Genomic DNA, 19,232 nt, shown 5'->3' with positions numbered 1-19,232 from the left:
TGCGCTGTCTGCCCTGCAGAGCACAGGCCTGGCCCGGGCAGGGCAGCTGCCTCCCCACACTCCCTGTGCTTGCTGTCACATGGAGAAGGTGGGGACAAGTCCCTGCAGCCCCAAGCCAGGTGTCACAGTAGGGGCAGGTGGTCCCTGCAGAGGTACCGCAGAGCTGGGTACAGGAGTGGGTGCCCATCCCTGCAGCTCCTGTTCTGCTCTCCAGGAGCCCAGGAGCTGGGACGGTGCCTGACCAGGGAGGCTGGGTGAAGCACAGCCCTCCTGCCTGGGCAGCAGGGTGGGGACAGGGACCCCCACTGCCCCTCCATCACCAAACCCACCCCCTGCAAGAGCTGAGGGCTCAGCACCCCACATCCTCCTCCCTCCGCCCCCACACAAGACCAGGAGGCTCCTTTATTTAAATAACCAAAAGGTGGAATTTCTTCCTTTTTTTTTGTAAAGCACATGACATTCTTTGCCCAATTAAAAGTGAACAGCAGACAAGTGCACACAGAGGCACACCGCTCTCTCCTCCCAGGAGGAGTCAGACATGGTTCCCTTCCCCAGGAGCCCTCCCAGGGGAGGGTGTACCCTCCATGACGGCCCTTTTATCTGCCACTCTCACAAAAGTGCTGGTTTGGTTCCCATCCTCCCACCCCGACCCTTCCCATGCCCTGAGTCTGTACTGTAAGGCCCCTTCAACAAAGCCCCTGCCAGCACCAGCTCGGCCCAAGGGCTCCTTCCAGGGAGCTCCCTGCCTTTCCCAGCTGAGGCTTTGGCCCCAAAATGCTGGATAAACACAACTCCACCAACACAGGCTGCAGGAGCTGGCTGTGCTGGTTACCTGAGTAGCCCCAGGTGGCTTGTCCCAAGGTCCCCCTGTGCCATGAACAGGAGAGCTAAAGCTACAGGGACCATGGACCTGACCCAGCCTCCGAGGGCATCTACATTCCACAGCTCCCGGTGAGGGATCCAGGAGCTCTGTTGGTCCATCACCCACAGGGGAAGCCCTTTTATCTGACTGGGAAAGGGGTTTATGTCCCCCAAAGAGGGAGGTGAAGCCTTCCAAGCCTTCCCAGCCCCGTTCCAGCTGCAGCTCACCCACCCTGTGGCTCTGCAGGGATTTTACAGGCCTCGGAGAGCGGCAGCTCCGCCTTGCAGATCGGTAGAGACGCGGGACAGGCACCATCTTTCGGTCAGTGCTGACCATAACAAGTGACAAAACGAGCCCGACAGAGCCCTTTGCCTCCGTAAGGGGCACTGCAGGCACCGGGATGTGACCAGGCTGAGCCACCACCACGGCAGGGAACTGGCAGCAGTCACCCAACGTGATGCTGTTGTGCCACAAGGGCATCTCAAGGGGACAGGCCCGTGAGTCCCACTGGTGGGTGGCAGTGAGGACACCACACTCCTAGCGCTGGTGTAAAGCCAAAATCTGGATTTTCACACAGTTTTCAGCCCTGTTTGAGCATCAAGGGTGTGCTGATACTAACTGCTGCCTGGTGGTTTCCACCTGGGACATCACAGGGCCAGGCCAGCACGAGCTGAGCCTGCAGGAACACAGGAGCTGAGGCAGAGCTCGGGCTCCAGTCAGGTTTTTGCTGTCACCCCGTGCCAGCTGCAAGAGCTGGGGGAACTCACCTCTCTGGTCATTGAGCCCTTTGGTAGCACAAGTTTGATGCCTGAGAAATTCAGAAAAAAGAGACAGTTCAAAGTGAGAACGTGAACCCATAAGAGAAATCCACTCAAAGGGGAACCTTAGTGCTGGCTTGACACCCTGTGTGTGCCAGTCCGTGGTGTTCCCAGAGTCAGAAATCACTGCAGAAGATAAGAAGGTCCTTCAGTATTTGGCAAGAACAGATAGGTCCCTTGAGCCACCACCACACGGTGACACCACTGGAGAAGCCTCTAAGATGAGTCCTTTGCCTGGCTTGGACGGCCTGACAGCCTGAAGAAGGTCTCCCTCATGGTGCTGAAGCATCTGTCACTGAGCTCGGTGACATCGTCTGATGTCAGCCCTTTGGTCTCTATTGGAGGCAGAATCTCAACCTTGATTTTGCCTGGGGACAAGAGAGGAGCCTGTAAGAAACTCACACGCCACAGGAGCTCTGTTCTCTGCCCTGCTCCCCACCCTGGACAGCCCCAGCACAGCCCTCAACCCCTCCCAGGGCTTCAGGCAGCCACCCCTGGAGCACAGGCAGAGTTAGATCCCAGCTCCAGCAACTGTGCCACCCCCAATAATCCCCCTGTGCCCCAAACTGCCATTCCAGCCAGAGCCTGCCCAGAGCAGGAGAGGTGGTAACTGATTTTTAATGAAAACATCCCTCAGTGTATTTAATTACAGCCTTTCCTGAGTTAACCCAGCCCAGGCTCTGGTGCCAAGTGCTTTGAACCGCCTCCAAACATCTCCCAAGCAGGGCTCCTCCTGTTCACACCAGCTCTGCTTCTCTCCCACACCCTTGTGAACCAGATCTCCACACAGGACAACAGCAACCCTGTCTCCAAGTGACTCTTTGTTACCTGATGTAAATAGCTTCGTCTTTGGGTTATAGAAGGTGGTGAAGGAGGAGTACACCACAGGGATCACTGGGACCTTGGGGAAAGGAAGAAAAAGAGGAGTTAGTGGCACTTCAGCAGCTCAGGGCAGGCCAGAGACAGGCAGTGAATCCCACACAGCAAAGCTGGCCTGGCCTGGCTCTCAGACACACAGGGCACACACAGCCCCACAAACAACACCCACTTCCAAAGGCTGGAACAAGCAGGAGTCAAATGGAATCAAAACCACTCCACAGAAATGCGGGGCACAGGGATACTCAAGGAAACAAGGCCAAGTTCCACTCCAGCCTCAGCTCAGCACTGGCTTTTAGGGCTCCTCATCCCAAGTGAGGCTTCAAACCCCAGGTATTTTCTGTCCTGCAAACAAACACTGCAGGATGCCTGTTCTGACAGGCCTTGCCTGCTGTACAGGCACGTGCCTGGGGCAGGGCAGCTGCTCTGCTTTCAGTTTCTAAGAAAAGGAGTCACCAGTTGTTATCAATTGCTCCCGGGGAAGCTTCAGACAGACACAGGGCCAGGAGGGCAGGCAGAGTTGTTGTTCCAGTGCTGGTAACACAGCCAGGATCTACAGGCGGTGACTCAGGGGGGTGTAGCAGAGGCAGGGAGCACTTCCATGTCATCCTTTCCTCCCAGAGCTGCCAGGCTCTGCCTTGGCTGCATCACCCAGGCAGGAATGGGGATGCTACAACACAGGCTACACCCTGGACTTGGCCAAACGAACCCAGCGAGAGAGCTGGCACCTCTTCCCTTTCCCAAAATCCCTGCTGTAACACCTCTCCTGGGGAAACCAGTTTTCCCTGAGGCTTCAAGTCATCTCTGGCACACTGCCCCAGCACCCTGCCCAGGCAAGCACCCTGCTCCTGAGACAGCTCTGGCTGGCTGAAGCTGTTTGCCTGCTCCCCCACTAACTGCTCATGGATGCTGTCATTTTGGAGAGAAAAGACATACCAAGAACTGCTATATGGCTGCGAGGGAGGCAGCAGCTATTTGCACACTGAGCAAGCCTAGATGTTGCTCTAAAGCACAAGAATTAACAATCCTGAATCACCACTATGCTATTGCAAGCTGGGGGATTGAGAAATGAATCAACAGCTTTGGGTTTCCCCAGGAAAGCACCCAGTGGGCTCCCTGCCAGGAGCAAGCTCTGGGCTGCAGCCATGCCCCCAGGAACCCCTGGTCACAGGCACTGCCCTGCCAGGCTGCCAGGAAAGCCTGGGATAGGGATCAAGTGTGCCTGTTCCTCACACTCCTCCCTCCAGAGGGGACACCAGGACTGGGGTGGGCAGGAGAGGACAGGGCAGCTCTCCACGGTCTGCAGCCACTTATCCCCAGAGGGAATGGAAAAGGCTCTTGGCTGCTGCTGGGCAGCACTTCTGACACCTAACGGTGGCTTACCTGAGCAGGTGTTACCTGGGAACACAGCTCACCTGAGAGCAAACAAGCCACACACTGCATGGCCAGCGTGCAGCGCCACTGCAAAAGCACTCAGGGTTCCCATGGCGGGGCAGAGCACCATTACCTGTGCCTGGACAGCGAGGTGAAATGCTCCTTTCTTGAACGGCAGCAAATCCCCAGTGCAGTTCCTCGTGCCCTCTGGGTACACCCACACCTTCACCTGCACATGGAGAGACAAGGCTCTGCTCCAGAAATCCACTTGCAGTGCTGGGAGACACCAGCCAGCTCTGCCGAGAGCTGCAGGCAGCTGGAACTCCGGGTGAGCCAGCACCAGGAGGGCCACAGTCCCCCCATGCCACCTCACCCAGCTCCACAGTGACACTCACGTTGTCAGCCACCATAGTCTTGGCCACCTCTGACATCACCATCTTGGCGCTGCTGGTGCTCTTCCTGTTGATGAAGATGACGCCGCCGAGGTAGATGATGAGCCCCACGGTGCCCATGTACATCAGCTCCTTCTTGCCCACCTGGACACAGTTGTCAGGCAGGACCTCCATCAGCCCTAATGGGATGGCAGAGGGCAAGATCCAGCAGTCACTCCCCCTGCCTGCACTCAGGTGGGACAAGGACAGGGGACCTTGTTTGTCTCCTGGCTTCTGAGAGCAGGAGGCTTGGCACACAGCAGTTAGTGGGGCAGGGCGGCTGCAGGTGACAGCAGGACCCCTCAGAGGCAGCTCATTCCCCAGCTCCACAGAGCCCAGCAGGGCCACTGACACACATGCTGGGCCAGCACCTCAAGGACAGCATTACCTGGGGGGCTACATAGGTGTGGGATTGGTCAGAGTGACAGGAGACCCTTCCCACAACCAGCACTGATGGGGAAGCTGCACCAGGGGCTGCTTGTCCAGGAGGTACAAGCAGGACTTCTCCCAATGGTGAGCAGGAGAAATCTTCCCTCCCCTCCCACCAGTTCCTCACCCATCATGTCGAGGATGCTCTGATGGTTGGACACAATGATAGCAGGGCCCTCCACCTTGAAGTTCTCCAGTCCCTTCACCTCAAACCTCAAGCCAAAGAAATACTTGAAGGTCCTGACAAAAGCTCTGATGATTCTGCAGAAGAGAAAAGCAGTCAGCAGCAGGGCAGGGAGGTGACAAGGCCTGCTACATCCAGTAGGGGCAGAAGGAGACAAGAGCAGCTCTGGGACAGAGAACCTCTGGTCTTATTTGCCCTGTGATCCACCCAGGTGTCTGCCCTGCATGGTACCACATCCTCCAGGAGTGCTGCTCATTTGCCCTGTTCAGTGCCATGGTTCTGGGCTGGTGTTACCAGGCTCTTCTTCCTGCACTCAGCAGGGCACCACAAGTTGCTCAAACAATTCTGCCAGGAACTGCCACTCCCCAGCACACCCAACACCCAAGGAAGGCTCTGCCAGTTCTGTTCCTTGCAGTGCTGGAAGATGCTGCTGAATGATAGAAACAAACCTGGGGTGCCATTCCCTCACAGGGGCCCAAGGAAGGCAGGGAGTGAAGGTGAGAAACACTTCCCTGAACAAGGCAGAGATGCAAGCAGCAAACAGGGTGCTCCCCACACAGCTTGGCAGAGGCTGGGTGCCCCCAAGCAAAGCCATCCTCAAGCTTTTGCCTGCCAGTTCCCTTTCCCAGTGGAACTACTGGTCTGACAGAGCTCCCAGCTTTTCCCAGCTGGGAGACTCCAGCAGCTCCACTCAGCCATGCCAACACTGCAGCACATTTCCATGTCCTTGTCAGCCCATGGGGGCAGGGCCCATCTATGCCACCCCCTGACCTGGGGACTTGGGGACCCTCCAACTGGGCCAAAGGACACAAGCAGAAGCTGGCAGAACACAGGGGCTATTTTGGGCAGGGGAGCAGCCATTTATCAGGACAGGTGGCAGAAGAGCCTGCATGTGAACAAAGCTCCCAGGAACAGCCACCAGCTTGGCTCTGCTCATCCCTAGAGCTGATTCCAGAGCTGACCTGCCCTCCAGCAAGCACCTGGATGTCCTGCCTCAGGGCCACCTGGCAGACAGGGGATGAAGCTTTCCTTCCTGCAGCAGGAGACTGAGGGACAGTGTCAGCTCTGTCCCCACCACGGGGTCCAGCTTGGGAATTGTGCAGCACCATTCCCCTGAGAAGCATCCTTGTCACTCAGGTGGGAGGTGAGCACCTGGACAGCATCTCGTCCTGGCTTGGCAGCAGCTTCCAGCATCTGGTCTCTGAAAGTCTCCACAAACTCTTGAGCCACAGGACTTTCCCCAGCTTGCTCCTACCCACAGCAGGGTTCACATCGCTGTGGGGTATCCCCCCATGCAGATCACCCGAGCTCGCGGTGACACTGGAGCTTGGGCAAGGCCAATGCCCCGAGGTGACACTGCTACCAGTCCTCATTTCAACTCGCTGCAAAGAGCCACACCCAGGGAGGTGCATGGAATGCAGAGTTCCCAAGCTCCACAGCCCGCTCCAAGGTTGCAGGGGGGCAGTTCAGGTGAAGAGACGGGGTTACAGGTGAGAAAAGGCAGGGTGACACAAACCAGTGAGGTCATGGGGGATGCCAGGCCACCAGGGTGACCTAAATCACACTTCTCCTCCCTTCTGACTGCCAACCAAAAAAGAGGTCATCGCTCTGGAAGTCACAGTGCTCACTGGCTGCCGGGAGAGGCTGGTTACACATTACTCAAGAGCAACCATCCAGCTTCCTCCTGCCAGCCTGGAGCCAGCCTTTCCTTGCACAAGATGAGGCATGAGCCACTGAAAGAGGCAAAGGGGCAGAGCTCAGAGCAGGCAAAGAAGAATGGGGTGACCAGCAGCCCTGCTGGGCTGGCCATGTCACCCACAGGGTTAAAGGATGGATCCAAGTCCCCTCCGACCCCACAAGAGGCTTCTCTGCAGGAATCAATGATCCAGACGTGGAGCAGCCACAGCTGCAGAGAGCTGTAAAACCAGTGCACTTATTGCCAGGCACAAGGAGCACAAAAATGACTGGGAATGTGACTTTTCAGTGCATCCCTAATGAGTGTGAAGGCCAGCAGCCCCCAGATTCACATGCTCTGCTCCACGGCCAGCCACAGAGGCTTGCTTAGGATACTCTGATTTTCAAGGACTACTGAAGTCTGCTTACCAGATTGGAAGGTCTTGCAAGACGTTTCACCAGAGATAAACAGTTCTATCTCTATCAGACACCCTGGGTAACCTCTTCCAAGTCACACCAGCTTGACACTGGAGCCAGCAGCACAGCAAGAACGGGGTGTTCTGCACCACGCAACAAGACCATTATCGCTGCCCGTCCACCAGCACATGCTCTGCTCCAGCCCTCTTTCCTAAGCTGGAATAAGCAGTCTGGGATGGTGGAGAAATAAGGAACTCACTGGATCACCTCAGCCACGGACCTCCCAGGGGCTGGGATACATCACCAGGATCTCCAGCCAGTGCCACTATGTGGAAACAACAGGCTTAAGTTACAGGAAAAGGGCAGTTGTGGCCAAAATTTAGCCCTAGGTTTCAACATGAGGAGTTATCCAGTATAAGTTCTTGTTCCCAAATAATTCCTTGAAGTCTACTGAAAACTTAGATGGTTTATTTTTGGGGGGAAATAAAAAGATAGCGTTTTCATCACTGACATCATAAATTCTCCCAGCTGCAGTGCTGGCTGTGTGTTGGAAAGCTGCTCCAGAGTGAGCCAAGGCAACCAAAGCTGGAGAGAGAGCCAGGCTGGAGATCCCAGAGCAGACTGCTGGTCCCAGTGCCTGGGGCCATGGCACCAGCTGGGAAGGGCAGGGCAGAGCCCTCAAGGCAGCACATCAATGCCCTGTGCCCACTCCCTCCACCCCGAGTCCTATGTGTGAAAGCCACACGGCAAAGCAAAGTCCAGCTCCACCCGCTGAGATGCTGCCAACCTTTGATCTGAAAGGATGTGTCTTAAGGCTCTCCTTTCCCCTGAATCCGTACAACCTGGCATGGACACAGTCAGCACAGGTAAAAAGCTGCCTAGGGAAGAGCAAAACCAGGAAATGAGCTGTCCTGTGCTGCCAGCAGAAGTGCCTGCTCTGCCCTTAGAATGTACCTTGGCATGGAGAGGAGGTGCTGGATGAGAGCAGCCCCTTGGCCACAGCCACGTGTGTCCTGTCAGGGGACACAGGGCCGGACAGCAGCTGCAGGAGAGCTGTGCCCTGGCAGCACATGGCACACAGCCTGCCAGCCTCCGCTCCTGGGGCAGGAAACACCCCGAACACAACCACCCAGGCATTACAATCAAAAAGGGCCTTCTGGAGATCATCTAAATCTGCCATGGCAGGGTCACCTACAGACACGGGTGGGTTTGGAATGGCTCCAGAGAGGGAGATTCCTCACACTCTCTGGGCAGCCTGTTCCAGTGCTCTGCCACTCTCAACAAACACTGCTCTCCCGTGGCTTTCCCAAAAAGAGCCACCCACCACCACCTTCCAGGCACTTCATCCCCAAACGTGGCTCCCCGAGGGCTCTGCCATGGGCCAGGACAGCCCCCCCTGAGCCAAGAGGGGACTCGCGGGGCTGCGGCTGCCACGGATGTGACAGAGGCCGCCACCACCCCAGGGGCTCGGGGCAGCGGCGGGGGATGACACCGCTGTCCCCAGCGCCCGTCCCCCCCGGTGCCCCCTCACCTCATGTTCTTGACGGTGCGGCCGCCGTTGACCAGCAGGCAGGCGGCGGCCGCCAGCGCCGAGGACACCAGGCACAGCAGGCAGTAGAAGCCGATGCGCAGCGCGAAGTTGACGGCGGGGCTGAGCTCCATGAGGACGTGGAGCAGTAGCAGCACGGCCGTGCCCCACAGCAGCCACCCCAGCTCCATGACGGCTCCACCCGCACCGGCCGCCACTGCCGCCTCCTCCCCGGGCAGCCCGCGTTGAGCCCGCCTTATGTGGGCGGCCCGGCCCGCCCCGCCGCTCCCTCAGCGGGGCGGGACCGGCTCGCAGGCAATGTTCCTTATGGAGCGGGGATTCCTCAGGCTGCAGGGCGGGCCGGGTGCCCATGGCAAGGGGAGGTGGGAGTTCGGTCCCTTCATGGAGCCCTATGAGGGCTTGGTTCCCCCCACCAAGCTCTGTGGGGGTTTGATACCCTCCTCATGGAAGTTTGAGACCCTCACGGAACCATGTGGACTTTTGGGACCCCCATGGAGCCCTGGGGGCGTTTTGTCCCCTCATGGAGCCCTCTGGGAGGTTTGGGACCCTCATGGTGCTATGTGGGGGTTTGGTGCCCTCATGGAGCCCTCTGGGCGTTGGGGACCCTCATGGTGCCACGTGGGGGTTTTCACTCCCTTTGTGGTACCGTGGAAAGTCTTTGGGGTCCTCCATGCTGTGAGGGAGTTTGTGTCCCTCAGGGCACCGTGTGAGGTTTTGGGACCCTCATGGACCTTCTCTGCTGGTGCTCGATGCTGGTTTTCCAGCTGCACAAACATGCTGAGCAGGATGGAGCTTTCCCTGCTGGCACTGGGGTTAGGATAGGATCAGGCCCTGAAGGCTCTGTGGGTGCAAAGCTGTTACGGGAGATGAAAGTGTCTGCTGGAACCGACACAAACCATTCATTGACCTCGGCTGGTTGTGCAACACTTTTTATAGCGAAACTCGAGTCCTGCGAGTCTCTATGGAGACTCCACTGGGGTAAAGATGTGACCCTGCGGTTCCGAGCATCCCTTTGGCATCCAGAACTTTGCAGCTCCTGGAAAAATCAAGGAAAAATGTTATTCATTTTAAAATAACCCTTGTTCCCTCAGCTGTCCTTGGATTTGCCAACAGAGGTTGCATCCTGTTCCCAAATGAGCTGTCACCAGAACGAGGAGAACTCACTGCACTTTCCCTGCCCCGCAGCAGCTTTAGGGCTGGAAGCAGGAGACAAGCTCCTTCTCTCCAGAGAGAGCACTCCCTACGGCTGCCAGGCAATGACATCTCAGAGCTGGTCTCATGATTCCAGCTAATGCCACAAAGAACCCTTATTGTATTAACATCACCACACAGCATTAGATTAATCCCCCCGGCCTGTGTTGTGTGATCTGTTCAGGGAGCCTTGCTCCAGCGCCGTGCCAGCCAACATATGCCTGGGAAGTCACCGAGACCTTTGCAGCTGAGCAGACGCTGGGCCTGGAGCGATTCTGTGTTATCCTCATGACTTTTTGCTTTTGTTGACACGGGAAGAAAGTCCCTGGTGATCTGTCACTGGGGTGTCGTGCGGGCCGCTCTCTGGAGCTCATAAACGCTGGCTGACGTTGGGAATCTGAAATGTAAATTCCGGCTGCGGTGCCAGCGGCAAGCGGGGTGAGCAGATCCGGCGTGGCGGGGATGGTGCAATGCTCCACATCTGGGCTCCTGGAGGAGTTTGGCTGCCATTCCCTTCTCCCCATGCTCTTCAGCGCATTATCTGGAGTAATGCAAATGAAACATTTGATATTAGTCTGTAGCTCAAGGAAGGGGAGCACTTTCTGATGCCAGATTAGAAGCCAGACATGGGCCTGCCTGTGAGCAAGCGGAGCTGTCACGCTGAGTTATTTCATAAGACAGGCGGTGTTGCTGCCAGATGACGACAGCCTGTGTGTTGACATTTTCATAACAAACTCCTGATGGAAGAGGCCTGAGAGCCTCTGCCCACTGTGCAACACAACAGGGATCACCTCATCACCCTTGAAATGAGGCTGTTTTGGGGCAGAGGCAAAGGTGACCCCATCCCAATCCTCCCAAGCTTCAGCCAGGATAAAGCAGTTCCAAATTCTTCTAAAAACACTGGTTTGTTAGATTGTGCTGTGTGTTTTGCATATTTAAACTACTGACTGGATTATTTAGACATGAGGGAAGGGTACCCTGCAGGTAGTGTAGCTGAGCAGGGCCCAGAATCTCTGGCAGGAGCAAGATCCCATCAGGTGCCAAGCAGAAGGGTCCACACAGCATCACTGCTGGTGGGATTTCTGTGCCTGGCTCCATGAAGAGCTATGAACCCCAATGCATTACCCTTGTCTTACAATAATCTGGCTGTGTTCTTTTATCTTTTATTTGCCTAAATTTATTGCTTCCCTTGGCAACAACATGTGACCTCCCTGTGGATGACTAGCTTCTGACTGGAAAAGAAATAGAGCCACGGAGAACATCTCCCACGTATGGAGAAGGGAAGAGAGGGAAAGCACTCGGAGGGGTATGGAGGAAGGAGGGATGTGTCCAGCTCTGGGCTGAGCAGATTGTAGAGCAGCAGGAGGCTCCAGGCTGGGAGAGTGGGTGCTCGGCAGGACCCTCTGGAGATGCCGGCTGGGCCAAAGGAAGGCTGGATTTGTGCAGAATCTCACTCCCGCTGCCTCACCCTGCCTCTGCCCTTGGCTGCCCATGGCGCCTCTGGCAGCTCTATCCATCGGCCTGCTTCCTTTTGCCTCCTGCCAAGGGCCGTGTGTTGAAAGCAGCAGCTGGGTTTGGTGACATTAAACTGGGGGGAGGAGGAAGCAGCCAGCCAAACATCCTCATTTGTGGCCTTATCGTGGCACGCATGTGCGAGGCTGGGAGCCCTCACAGGAAGGGCTAATAGCAGGAAGATGTGGGTTGTGCAAACTCCTCAACACCAACCCCTCGTGACGGGTGCTGCACAGCAGCCTCGATTGCCAGGGACTTGGGGACAGTGAGGCAATCCACACATCTGCCATAACTCCTTCCAGACCTCTGTCAGTCCGTCCATCCATCCATCCATCCATCCATGCATCCATCCATCCACGGATCTATCCTCTTCCCTCTTTGCCTGTCTCAATTAGCAGCTGGCTTTGGGAGATGTGTCAGAGCCTGGTGTCACTGTGTGTCACCTCTGTGTAGCTCAGGGTACGCAGGACAGCCCAGCATCAGAGCACAGACGTGGTTACACTGTGTCACTTACTCCCACACGGACAGGGCTGCAGACTGGGAACCTGGACCTTCTTTACATCCATAAGCGAGGCTGCCCCAACGGCTGCCCCCAGTGGGATGGCATCACTTTTCCTGGAATCGTTGCCCTTGCAGAGACAGCAAAGAGGTTTGCCCTGGGCAGGAACACCACCGTCTGCTTGGCGAGGATGGTGCTAAGAGCAGTTTGTGCAAAAGATGTGGGTGAATCCCATTTCCCTCTCGCCTAAAGGGGTACATGGGAGATGAAATTTTCCTGCTGCTCCTGGTGTGGGCAGCAGGGGAGCTCGTAGGTGAACCCACACTCACAGGGGCAGAGCTTCAGCCTGACCCTCAGTCTCCACGCTGGCTCCTGCTGCTCCATGGCCACGCTCCCTGGAGTTGCTGGGCTCCTCGGTAATCACACGTCAGCGCTCTGGTGACAACAGAGTAAACAGTCGGGGAGGAACCGGGTGGTGACTCAGCGTGGTTTCAATGTGAGCACCGCAGTTCCTCGCTCACAACGGAGCCTTGCACAAGAACCAGAAGCATGAGATTGCTAAACTGCCAGAGCTTCGGCAGGTACAGCCTCCACTGGCTACTGGAAAGGCAAAGAGCCCGAGGGACTTTGACTCTGGGAATATGCAATTAAGAGAGACACATGTTTTAAAAGGCTATTAGATAACCTAAACCTTCCTTCCTGTAACCTTTACTCACCTACAAGTAACTCCATTGAAAAAGTAAGACATTATCTGCTGGGACCTTTACGCCAGCCACGTGCGGATTTAAATCCACGAAAGACACAAGGCAGGATCCTGATCCACGTGAGGAATGCCAGACCCCTCGGTGTGCCAGGGCTGTCAGCGAGGCTGACAACCATCAAGGATTGCAGCTGGGGATAACACACCACCAAGCCCCCCAGCACTGGCTTTTTATTTTTTTGCTCCTGGCAGACTTTGCCAAAAACATGAGGTAGCAAAACCACGAGACTTCCAGGTCTTACTGTTGCATTTGTGTTTGTAACTACAGGCTGGAAATCCCCCTGCACCTCATGGTCTCTGTGCTGTGCCCAGAAATGAGATTGTGCCCAGTACAGGACACAGCCTCTGAAGCAGCATCTTGCCTGGCTGCAGCAATTGAGCTCCTTCAGACACAAGGATGTAAAATTGGAATCAGGTTTTTTTTTTCCAAGTTGCAATAGGATTAGGCTTTCTCCCAAATGTCATGGGTAAATAAAGCAAATCAAATTGTTTCTGATGAATTTTGTGCTGGTGGATGGGGCTGGATGGTTGACCTGGAGACGACGGACTGAGCAGGGAAGGCAGAGCTGTGAGCCAAGCGCTTCTTTTGGTTGACAGCCTGGGACTAGAGAGGGGTTTGTTGCATCTCCCACATCAGAGCCTCTCACCTCAGGGAGCCCCTGCTCATCATCAGCATAATGTGTCCCACCTGGGCTGGATTCCAATCATGAGGTGTACCTGGATTGAATTACCATAACGAGGCCCACCTGGGCTGGATTCCCCTAAGGAGTCCCACCTGATCTGGATACCCATAAGGAATCCACCTGGGCTGGAGTCCCATAATGAGATCCACCTAGGCTGGGTTCCCATGAAGAGTCCACCTGCGCTGATTCCCATAACAAGGCCCACCTGGGCTGGATTCAGCCGGTGGTGCTGAGCTCTGGGTGTGTCTCCAGGATTGGACTGCCAGGTGCTTATGGGCTCTGTGTGCCCCACCTGTGTAACCTGAGCCAGCAATCTCATCCCCTCCTCTCCTGCAGCCCTTGATCCCTGTGCTGTGGCTGTAATTACAGGAACGAGGAAGATCCTGTTTCCCCGGGGATCTGCAGGAATGACCACTGCAAAGTGGGACACTGCGGCTGTGGGAGTCGAGGCAAGGTGCGTCCAGAAAGGGACACTGATCTCCATTGGAATCTCCATCCCTGCCTCCTGAAGGATGTTTCCCTGTACTCTGAAGCATCCCGTGGCACCTGCTGGGTGCAGGCCCTTTTGGCTGAGCCATGTTCTCTCCCCAGGCTGAGTGTGGCATTCCTGGGTTGCCAGACCTGCCAGCACTGTGCCACAGCGTGTGCCAGCGCCGTGCCACACAGCAGGACTAAAGGGCCTTTGGGCTAAGTCCAGGTGTGCAATTAAACATCATTTCTGTGTCATAGGGCTGCTTCTGGAGCTGAGCTCAGCCACGGGCAGCTGCAGCACCTCCCCGGCCCCAGATCACCCTGAGGCCGCTGGTTGCTCTGCTGGGGCCAGAACCATCACTTTTGAAGGTGATCCCATCCTCCTGCTCCTGAGCAGGTCTCCTGCTCTCTTCTCTGCCTCTCCAAGGGAAAATGGGCTCCAGCACCTGCACAGACACTTGCTGGGGCCGAGCACAGGAGCTGCTGGAGAAGAAAAAGGCATGTTGCCACCATGGAGCAGTGGAAATGTACTGACACTGCTGGGCAGGGCGGGAGGGACGGAGCAGCCCGGGGTGCTTTCAGCACAAAGACCGTTTTTCTTGTGAACAGCTCCAGTCTTGCCACAGGAATGAATTTGGGTTGGGGCTGAGCTCATTCAGGGGCTGGATCCTAGAACAGGCTGCTGGGATTGGCTGCACCACTGCCAGGCAGCAGCTTTGTTTAGTAGAAGCTTTCACAACGTGAAACCAGCACCCAGCTCTTTGGGCGTGTGAAATCAGTACCCATCTCTTCCTGGGGTACCTGTGTGGGAGCAGAGGGTCTGGGCAATTGCTAGGTAAGACACTGGGGTACTTGGAATGGGATGCCACAAACTCCCCAGGTGCTGCCCTCCTGTTGCACAGCCCTGCTGGAGCTGCCACTGTGTTGCAGCTGGCTCAGGATCTCCTCCAAGTGCCAGAGTCCAGCACAAGGTGAATTCTTTTCCTGGCAGACCTCCCTGGAAACAAACCACGCGCACCTCAGCAGGCTAAAATCCGCACGGGGAATATGTCTGCATGAAACAAACAGTTGCTCGCTCTCTGTTTCCTCTGTTATTGATTAATGCCTCTTAATGACTCCAACCTAAAAAAATCTTGTAGTTGCTGCCTGTCACAGAAGATCAATGGAGCAGCATTAGCAGGAGATAGAGGCAAACTGTCCTGGGTGAGCTCTCTGCCGAGGCCAATCTGGGAGCAGCACAATCGATAGTTCAGCATGACCTCTCCCTCTTGCTTGCTTTTTTTCTCCTTGAGCTGGTTGGGCAATAAAGTCTGCTCTGAGCTTTCACCAGGACTAGATTATAACTATCCAAATTGATCTGATATGTGAAGGATAAAAGGGCCTCTTAAGCCAGCTGTCTGCACTGGCAAAACTCAAGTGGCTGCGCAGACAGGGTCAGACCCTCATTAATTCCTGGATGCTTGGGACCCTGCTCGTGCCATGCGTGAAAGCTGGACCACAGTGCTGGAGGGAGACAATTAGTCATGACAAATACAATCTGACTTCTCCCCAGAGCTTTCCCAGTCAGCTGCCTGTGCTGCTGGTGCCTTTTCATGAGTGCATCGTCATTGAAGCCACCATGCCCTGTCCCTCCCATGCTCTTTTTGTGATACCTCCTTGTTTCTCTTATTTCCCTTTCTCCAGAAACTGTTGTGCTCAGTGTGTGGGGAGGGGGGAGAGGCCTTTGCTGCTTCACATGCTGAGAGATGCTGCAGCGAGCAGATGTGTCCCCAGTGAAGTGTGGGGGTCCTGGGCAGAGCAGGTGAGGGGGGGTTTCCTTTGCTCAGGGAGCCACTGCCTTCTTGAAAACCTTTTTCACATCAACCCTCCAAACTGCAGCCTCTCTCCTCACCGAAGCTGATAAACAGGGAGCTCGTGGATGATGAAGGTTGACTTAAAAACCTTGTCCAGAGCTGCTCATTCCACCTGGGCACCTTCTTCTCCTCTGAGGCCAGCAGAGCCCTGTGCCTGCTCCAAGGAATGTCTCTCTGGCCAAGCCTGACTTTGGGAGCCAAATGACCAGGGCCAAAGCCGTGCCCTGGTTCTCATGTGGAGGGGCTGGGGGCTGGCAGGGGCTGTCTGTGGGCACTGGTGAGGGAGGAATCCCCTGGGCTGTGTGTCCCGAAGCAAGCCCTGATGATGAATAACTCCGTAATCAGCTAAGCCAGTGCTTGCTCAGCCTCCTCCTCCGAGCTCCTCTGCAAGCTGCTTTTCCTCCTTGGCTGGGAAGCCCCCATGGTTGGCACACGATGGAAATCCCAGTGAGACAAGCTCCACTTCCAGAGCCAGCACCGAAGGGCTCCCAGCCACAGCCACCACCCTTTGCCTTTAACCCTGGCACTGCCTGCAGAGCCCTTGAGCTTCCCCCTGTTCCACCTCATACTTCAGGGCCAGGGACATCCCTGGGGTGTCCCCAGCACAAGGGGATAGTGGTGAAAGAAAGTGGGAGCCCCAAACAGTTCCCAGCAAGCCAGGAGCTCTGTGGGGCTGCAATCCTGGCCCAAAGCATCCAATGAGCCCCAGCACCCCCATTCAACCCCCCTTAACTTTGTAGTGCTTAATTACAAGGAGCAGGGATTCGGAGAGGAAGCGGAGGGGGCGAGCACAGGACAGATTGGAGGGAAGGTTGTGTTGGGGGTGGCAGGGCTGTCAAGCCAGAAACACAAGAACTGATTAGCATTTCTAATTATAACTGCTGCGCTCAGCCCGGCAGGGCCCGGCAGGCAGCAGAGGCAGCTGACGGGCTGTACGGAGCCAGCTGTGGATGCCACGCAGGAAGCGCAGGCGATCAGCCTCAAATCCTTCAAAGATGCACAGAAAAGAGCATTAAAGCCTGCATCCATCATCTCCGGAGCTGCGGCGCTGCCTGCGAATGCCGGGTGCCATCGCAGCCCCCCCGGGACAGAAATCCCTCTGGTTTGTGGCCATGGGGCTGATCCTGATGGCAGAGGAGAGGGGGGTGAGCATGTGCCGCTATTATGGTTCGGGGTCCCGCACCCCCTGCCGAGCAGCAGCTCTGGGCACTGCGGGTGACGGCATCGGGCTGTGCTGTCCCCAGCTGACATCCCACCCAGAGGAAGGTGGGCAGCACAGGGTGCTCTGGAGGGGACGAGGTGGCTGGGGGTCCCTGCTCACGGGTCAGAGCTGCTCTGCACTGCTGTGAGCTCTGTCTGGAGATCATTTACTCAGAGATCATTTACTCATTAGCATTTAGTCAGGTAAATATTACGGGCCAGCAAATGACCGCTCCGGGGCTGTGGCTGCCCTGCGAGCTCCCATGTCCCGAGGCCACAGTGCTCTTGGGGACGTGCCCACAGAGCCACCGCCTGGCAGGGGAGTGATCAGAGGCCAGCGCGCGGCACGCTGCGGGTTTAGCTGGGATTAGCAGGGCTTTGACCTGGAGAAACTGAAGCGACTGAATCAATCAAGGCAGTGAGTGAAAGAATTCCCAGGGAGGAGACGAGCATTGACTGATCCCGGCGTCTTCTGGATGCTGACAGCGCCTGGGGAACTGTTTTCCCCACCTTCGAGCCACACAGCTCCGGGTGCCTGCCTGATGCTGGGACCCCAGACTGGCAGGGCGAGGGGAATTTTTGGGAGGGGAAAGACCCCTTGCACAGGGGCAGCAGTCCAGGCTGTGCATCCCTGGTGCCAGGTGCCAGGGACAGAAACCGGAGATGGCCACCATGGGGAGAGATCTCGCTTCCCTTGTGCGTTGAATATAAGGTATCATCACACCTGCAGAATTTTTATTACTCTTTTGATTGGATTAATTAATCATTCAGTGATAACTGCTCATTAGGCATTCTAACAATCAATACTAATCACTTAATTACTTGGCGTATTAGAGTTTGGGCTGGTCTGCTCATTCCTAATTAGATTCGCTGGACAATCCACCCCTGAATTTTGCAGAGCCCTGCAGCGGCATTCCATGGATTTCAAGCCACACTCAGCCCTGGCCCGGGTGTGTCATTTCCCATCTCCATCGAGGGTTCACCACCCACTCTTGGCCTCCAAAGTCAATGTTCAAGGCACAGGGATCTGCAGGAGCAGGGTGAACAGTGAGAGTGGAATGCCTCCAGCCATGCACCTTCCTGTCCCTGCTGTTTCCCAAATTACCAACCCCACCGTCAAAAAGAGAAACAAATCTCAGAGGCTCTTCTCTTTTCCTGTCTTAATTAAAACTGAAAATCAGAGAACCATCCTGGCTTCAGTGGGATGGCAAAACCTGCCTGGATGGGGGGCTGTGGGTGGCCAAGGTGATGTTCATGGTCCCCGTCACCGCAGCAGCGCCCTGGGCAATGTCAGCCCAGCCTACACAGAGGTCAGGGCACAGCTCTGGAACAGCAGGGACCTCCTTGGGGTTAAAAGCAGGCAGCAAACATGCTGCAGGATTTGGGGGGTTTCAGTCAGTTTTGTGTGATTCTCCTTACTCATCACCACTGTTCGGATTAGTCCAGCATAGGCTTTTGCTCATTAGGCCCTGATTACTTGGTGCTTGACACTGAGTGGTGCGCTTGACACTCACACTGAGCGGGGATCTGGGCTTGCAGTGACCAGCTTGTTTTCAAAGGTCATTTTGAGCCAAACTCAAAAGGAAGGAGCAACCTGAACCATGAAAAGAGGGCAAATGGATAATCTGAAAATTTGCTGATAGCAAGCAGGAAATTATCTTAACAATGACCTCGTGACTGAGCCTCCCAGATCATTTCCCACTACGTTATTTGCTGTCCCCCTTGCTCTAACTTGCCTGTTGCCACTGCATCCCCCTGGATGGGGCTGTCCCTGGCCCAGCTGACACAAAGCAGCCCCTGTCTTGCCGTGAGGTTTCCCTGCCCAGCCTCAGTGCAAACAGCGAGGACCAGCCAGTGCTGCTGCTGGGCTTCAGGGTGGGGAAAGGACACAGCGAGGAGGAGAAGGAGCAGCAGTGACGGCAGGGCTCAGGCCTGAGGGGATGCAGCCCCCGAGCTGTGCTCGCAGGTTTCCTGCTATGGGCAACAAGGAGGCAGTCTGGCCGTCTGTCACCTAAAATGGCTTTTAACAAACCTGGAGTTGCTGTGAGTGCTGGGGGCCAGGTGGGATCAGCGTCTCTGTGGAATCCTCCCTGCTTTGCCGGGACCATCAACCAGGGCTGGGAGAGCCCCTGTGTGGTGGGGTGAGCCTGGGGATGGGATCCCCGAGTGGGTGGAACCCCGGGCTGTGGGAAGAGCCAGGGAATGGCATCCCCAAGTGGGGTGCGCCGGTGGATGGGAGCCCCGGGCTGTGGGATGAGACCCCCGGCTGGGATGCCCAGATGCGGAGCGCTGCATTGGGCTTGACCCGGCGGGGCCGAGCGGGGCAGTGCCGGGCAGCATCCCCCGGCTCCCCGGGCTGCGGCGGAGCTGCGAGCGCCGCCCCCACCTCCCGCACCGCCCCGCGCCGGGCGGAGCCGCCGAGCCCCGCGGGCCGGGCCGGGCGCTGCGG

At 56.3% G+C, this 19,232-nt stretch overlaps 1 protein-coding gene across 1 annotated transcript; it reads right to left on the bottom strand.

The window, feature by feature from the left end:
- Positions 1-405: 405 nt before the first annotated feature.
- Positions 406-8,844, bottom strand: AGPAT2 (1-acylglycerol-3-phosphate O-acyltransferase 2). The gene is made up of 6 exons (XM_042052271.1): positions 8,597-8,844; positions 4,918-5,051; positions 4,326-4,501; positions 4,064-4,159; positions 2,509-2,581; positions 406-2,048 (listed from the first exon to the last, which is right to left on the bottom strand). Exons 1-6 carry the CDS (start codon positions 8,782-8,784, stop codon positions 1,897-1,899), a joined length of 819 nt encoding a protein of 272 aa, XP_041908205.1. The 5' UTR covers positions 8,785-8,844; the 3' UTR covers positions 406-1,896.
- Positions 8,845-19,232: the final 10,388 nt, after the last annotated feature.

Source organism: Corvus kubaryi, unplaced genomic scaffold, assembly GCF_017639235.1.
Source record: "Corvus kubaryi isolate FWS band 111438036 unplaced genomic scaffold, C.kubaryi_AGA036_p1.0 78, whole genome shotgun sequence".
Lineage (NCBI taxonomy): Eukaryota > Metazoa > Chordata > Aves > Passeriformes > Corvidae > Corvus > Corvus kubaryi.
The sequence above is the reverse complement of the archived record's forward strand: the minus strand, read 5'-3'. Positions and strand labels throughout refer to the sequence as shown.

Excerpts from the sequence above, each read along its gene's own strand:
- AGPAT2 (XM_042052271.1), bottom strand. The coding sequence starts at position 8,784 with ATGGAGCTGGGGTGGCTGCTGTGGGGCACGGCCGTGCTGCTACTGCTC. Across the intron at positions 4,502-4,917 it reads GAGCATCCTCGACATGATGG|GGCTGATGGAGGTCCTGCCT; the intron begins GTGAGGAACTGG and ends CCATCCCATTAG. Across the intron at positions 2,582-4,063 it reads ACCTCGCTGTCCAGGCACAG|GTCCCAGTGATCCCTGTGGT; the intron begins GTAATGGTGCTC and ends CCTTTCCCCAAG.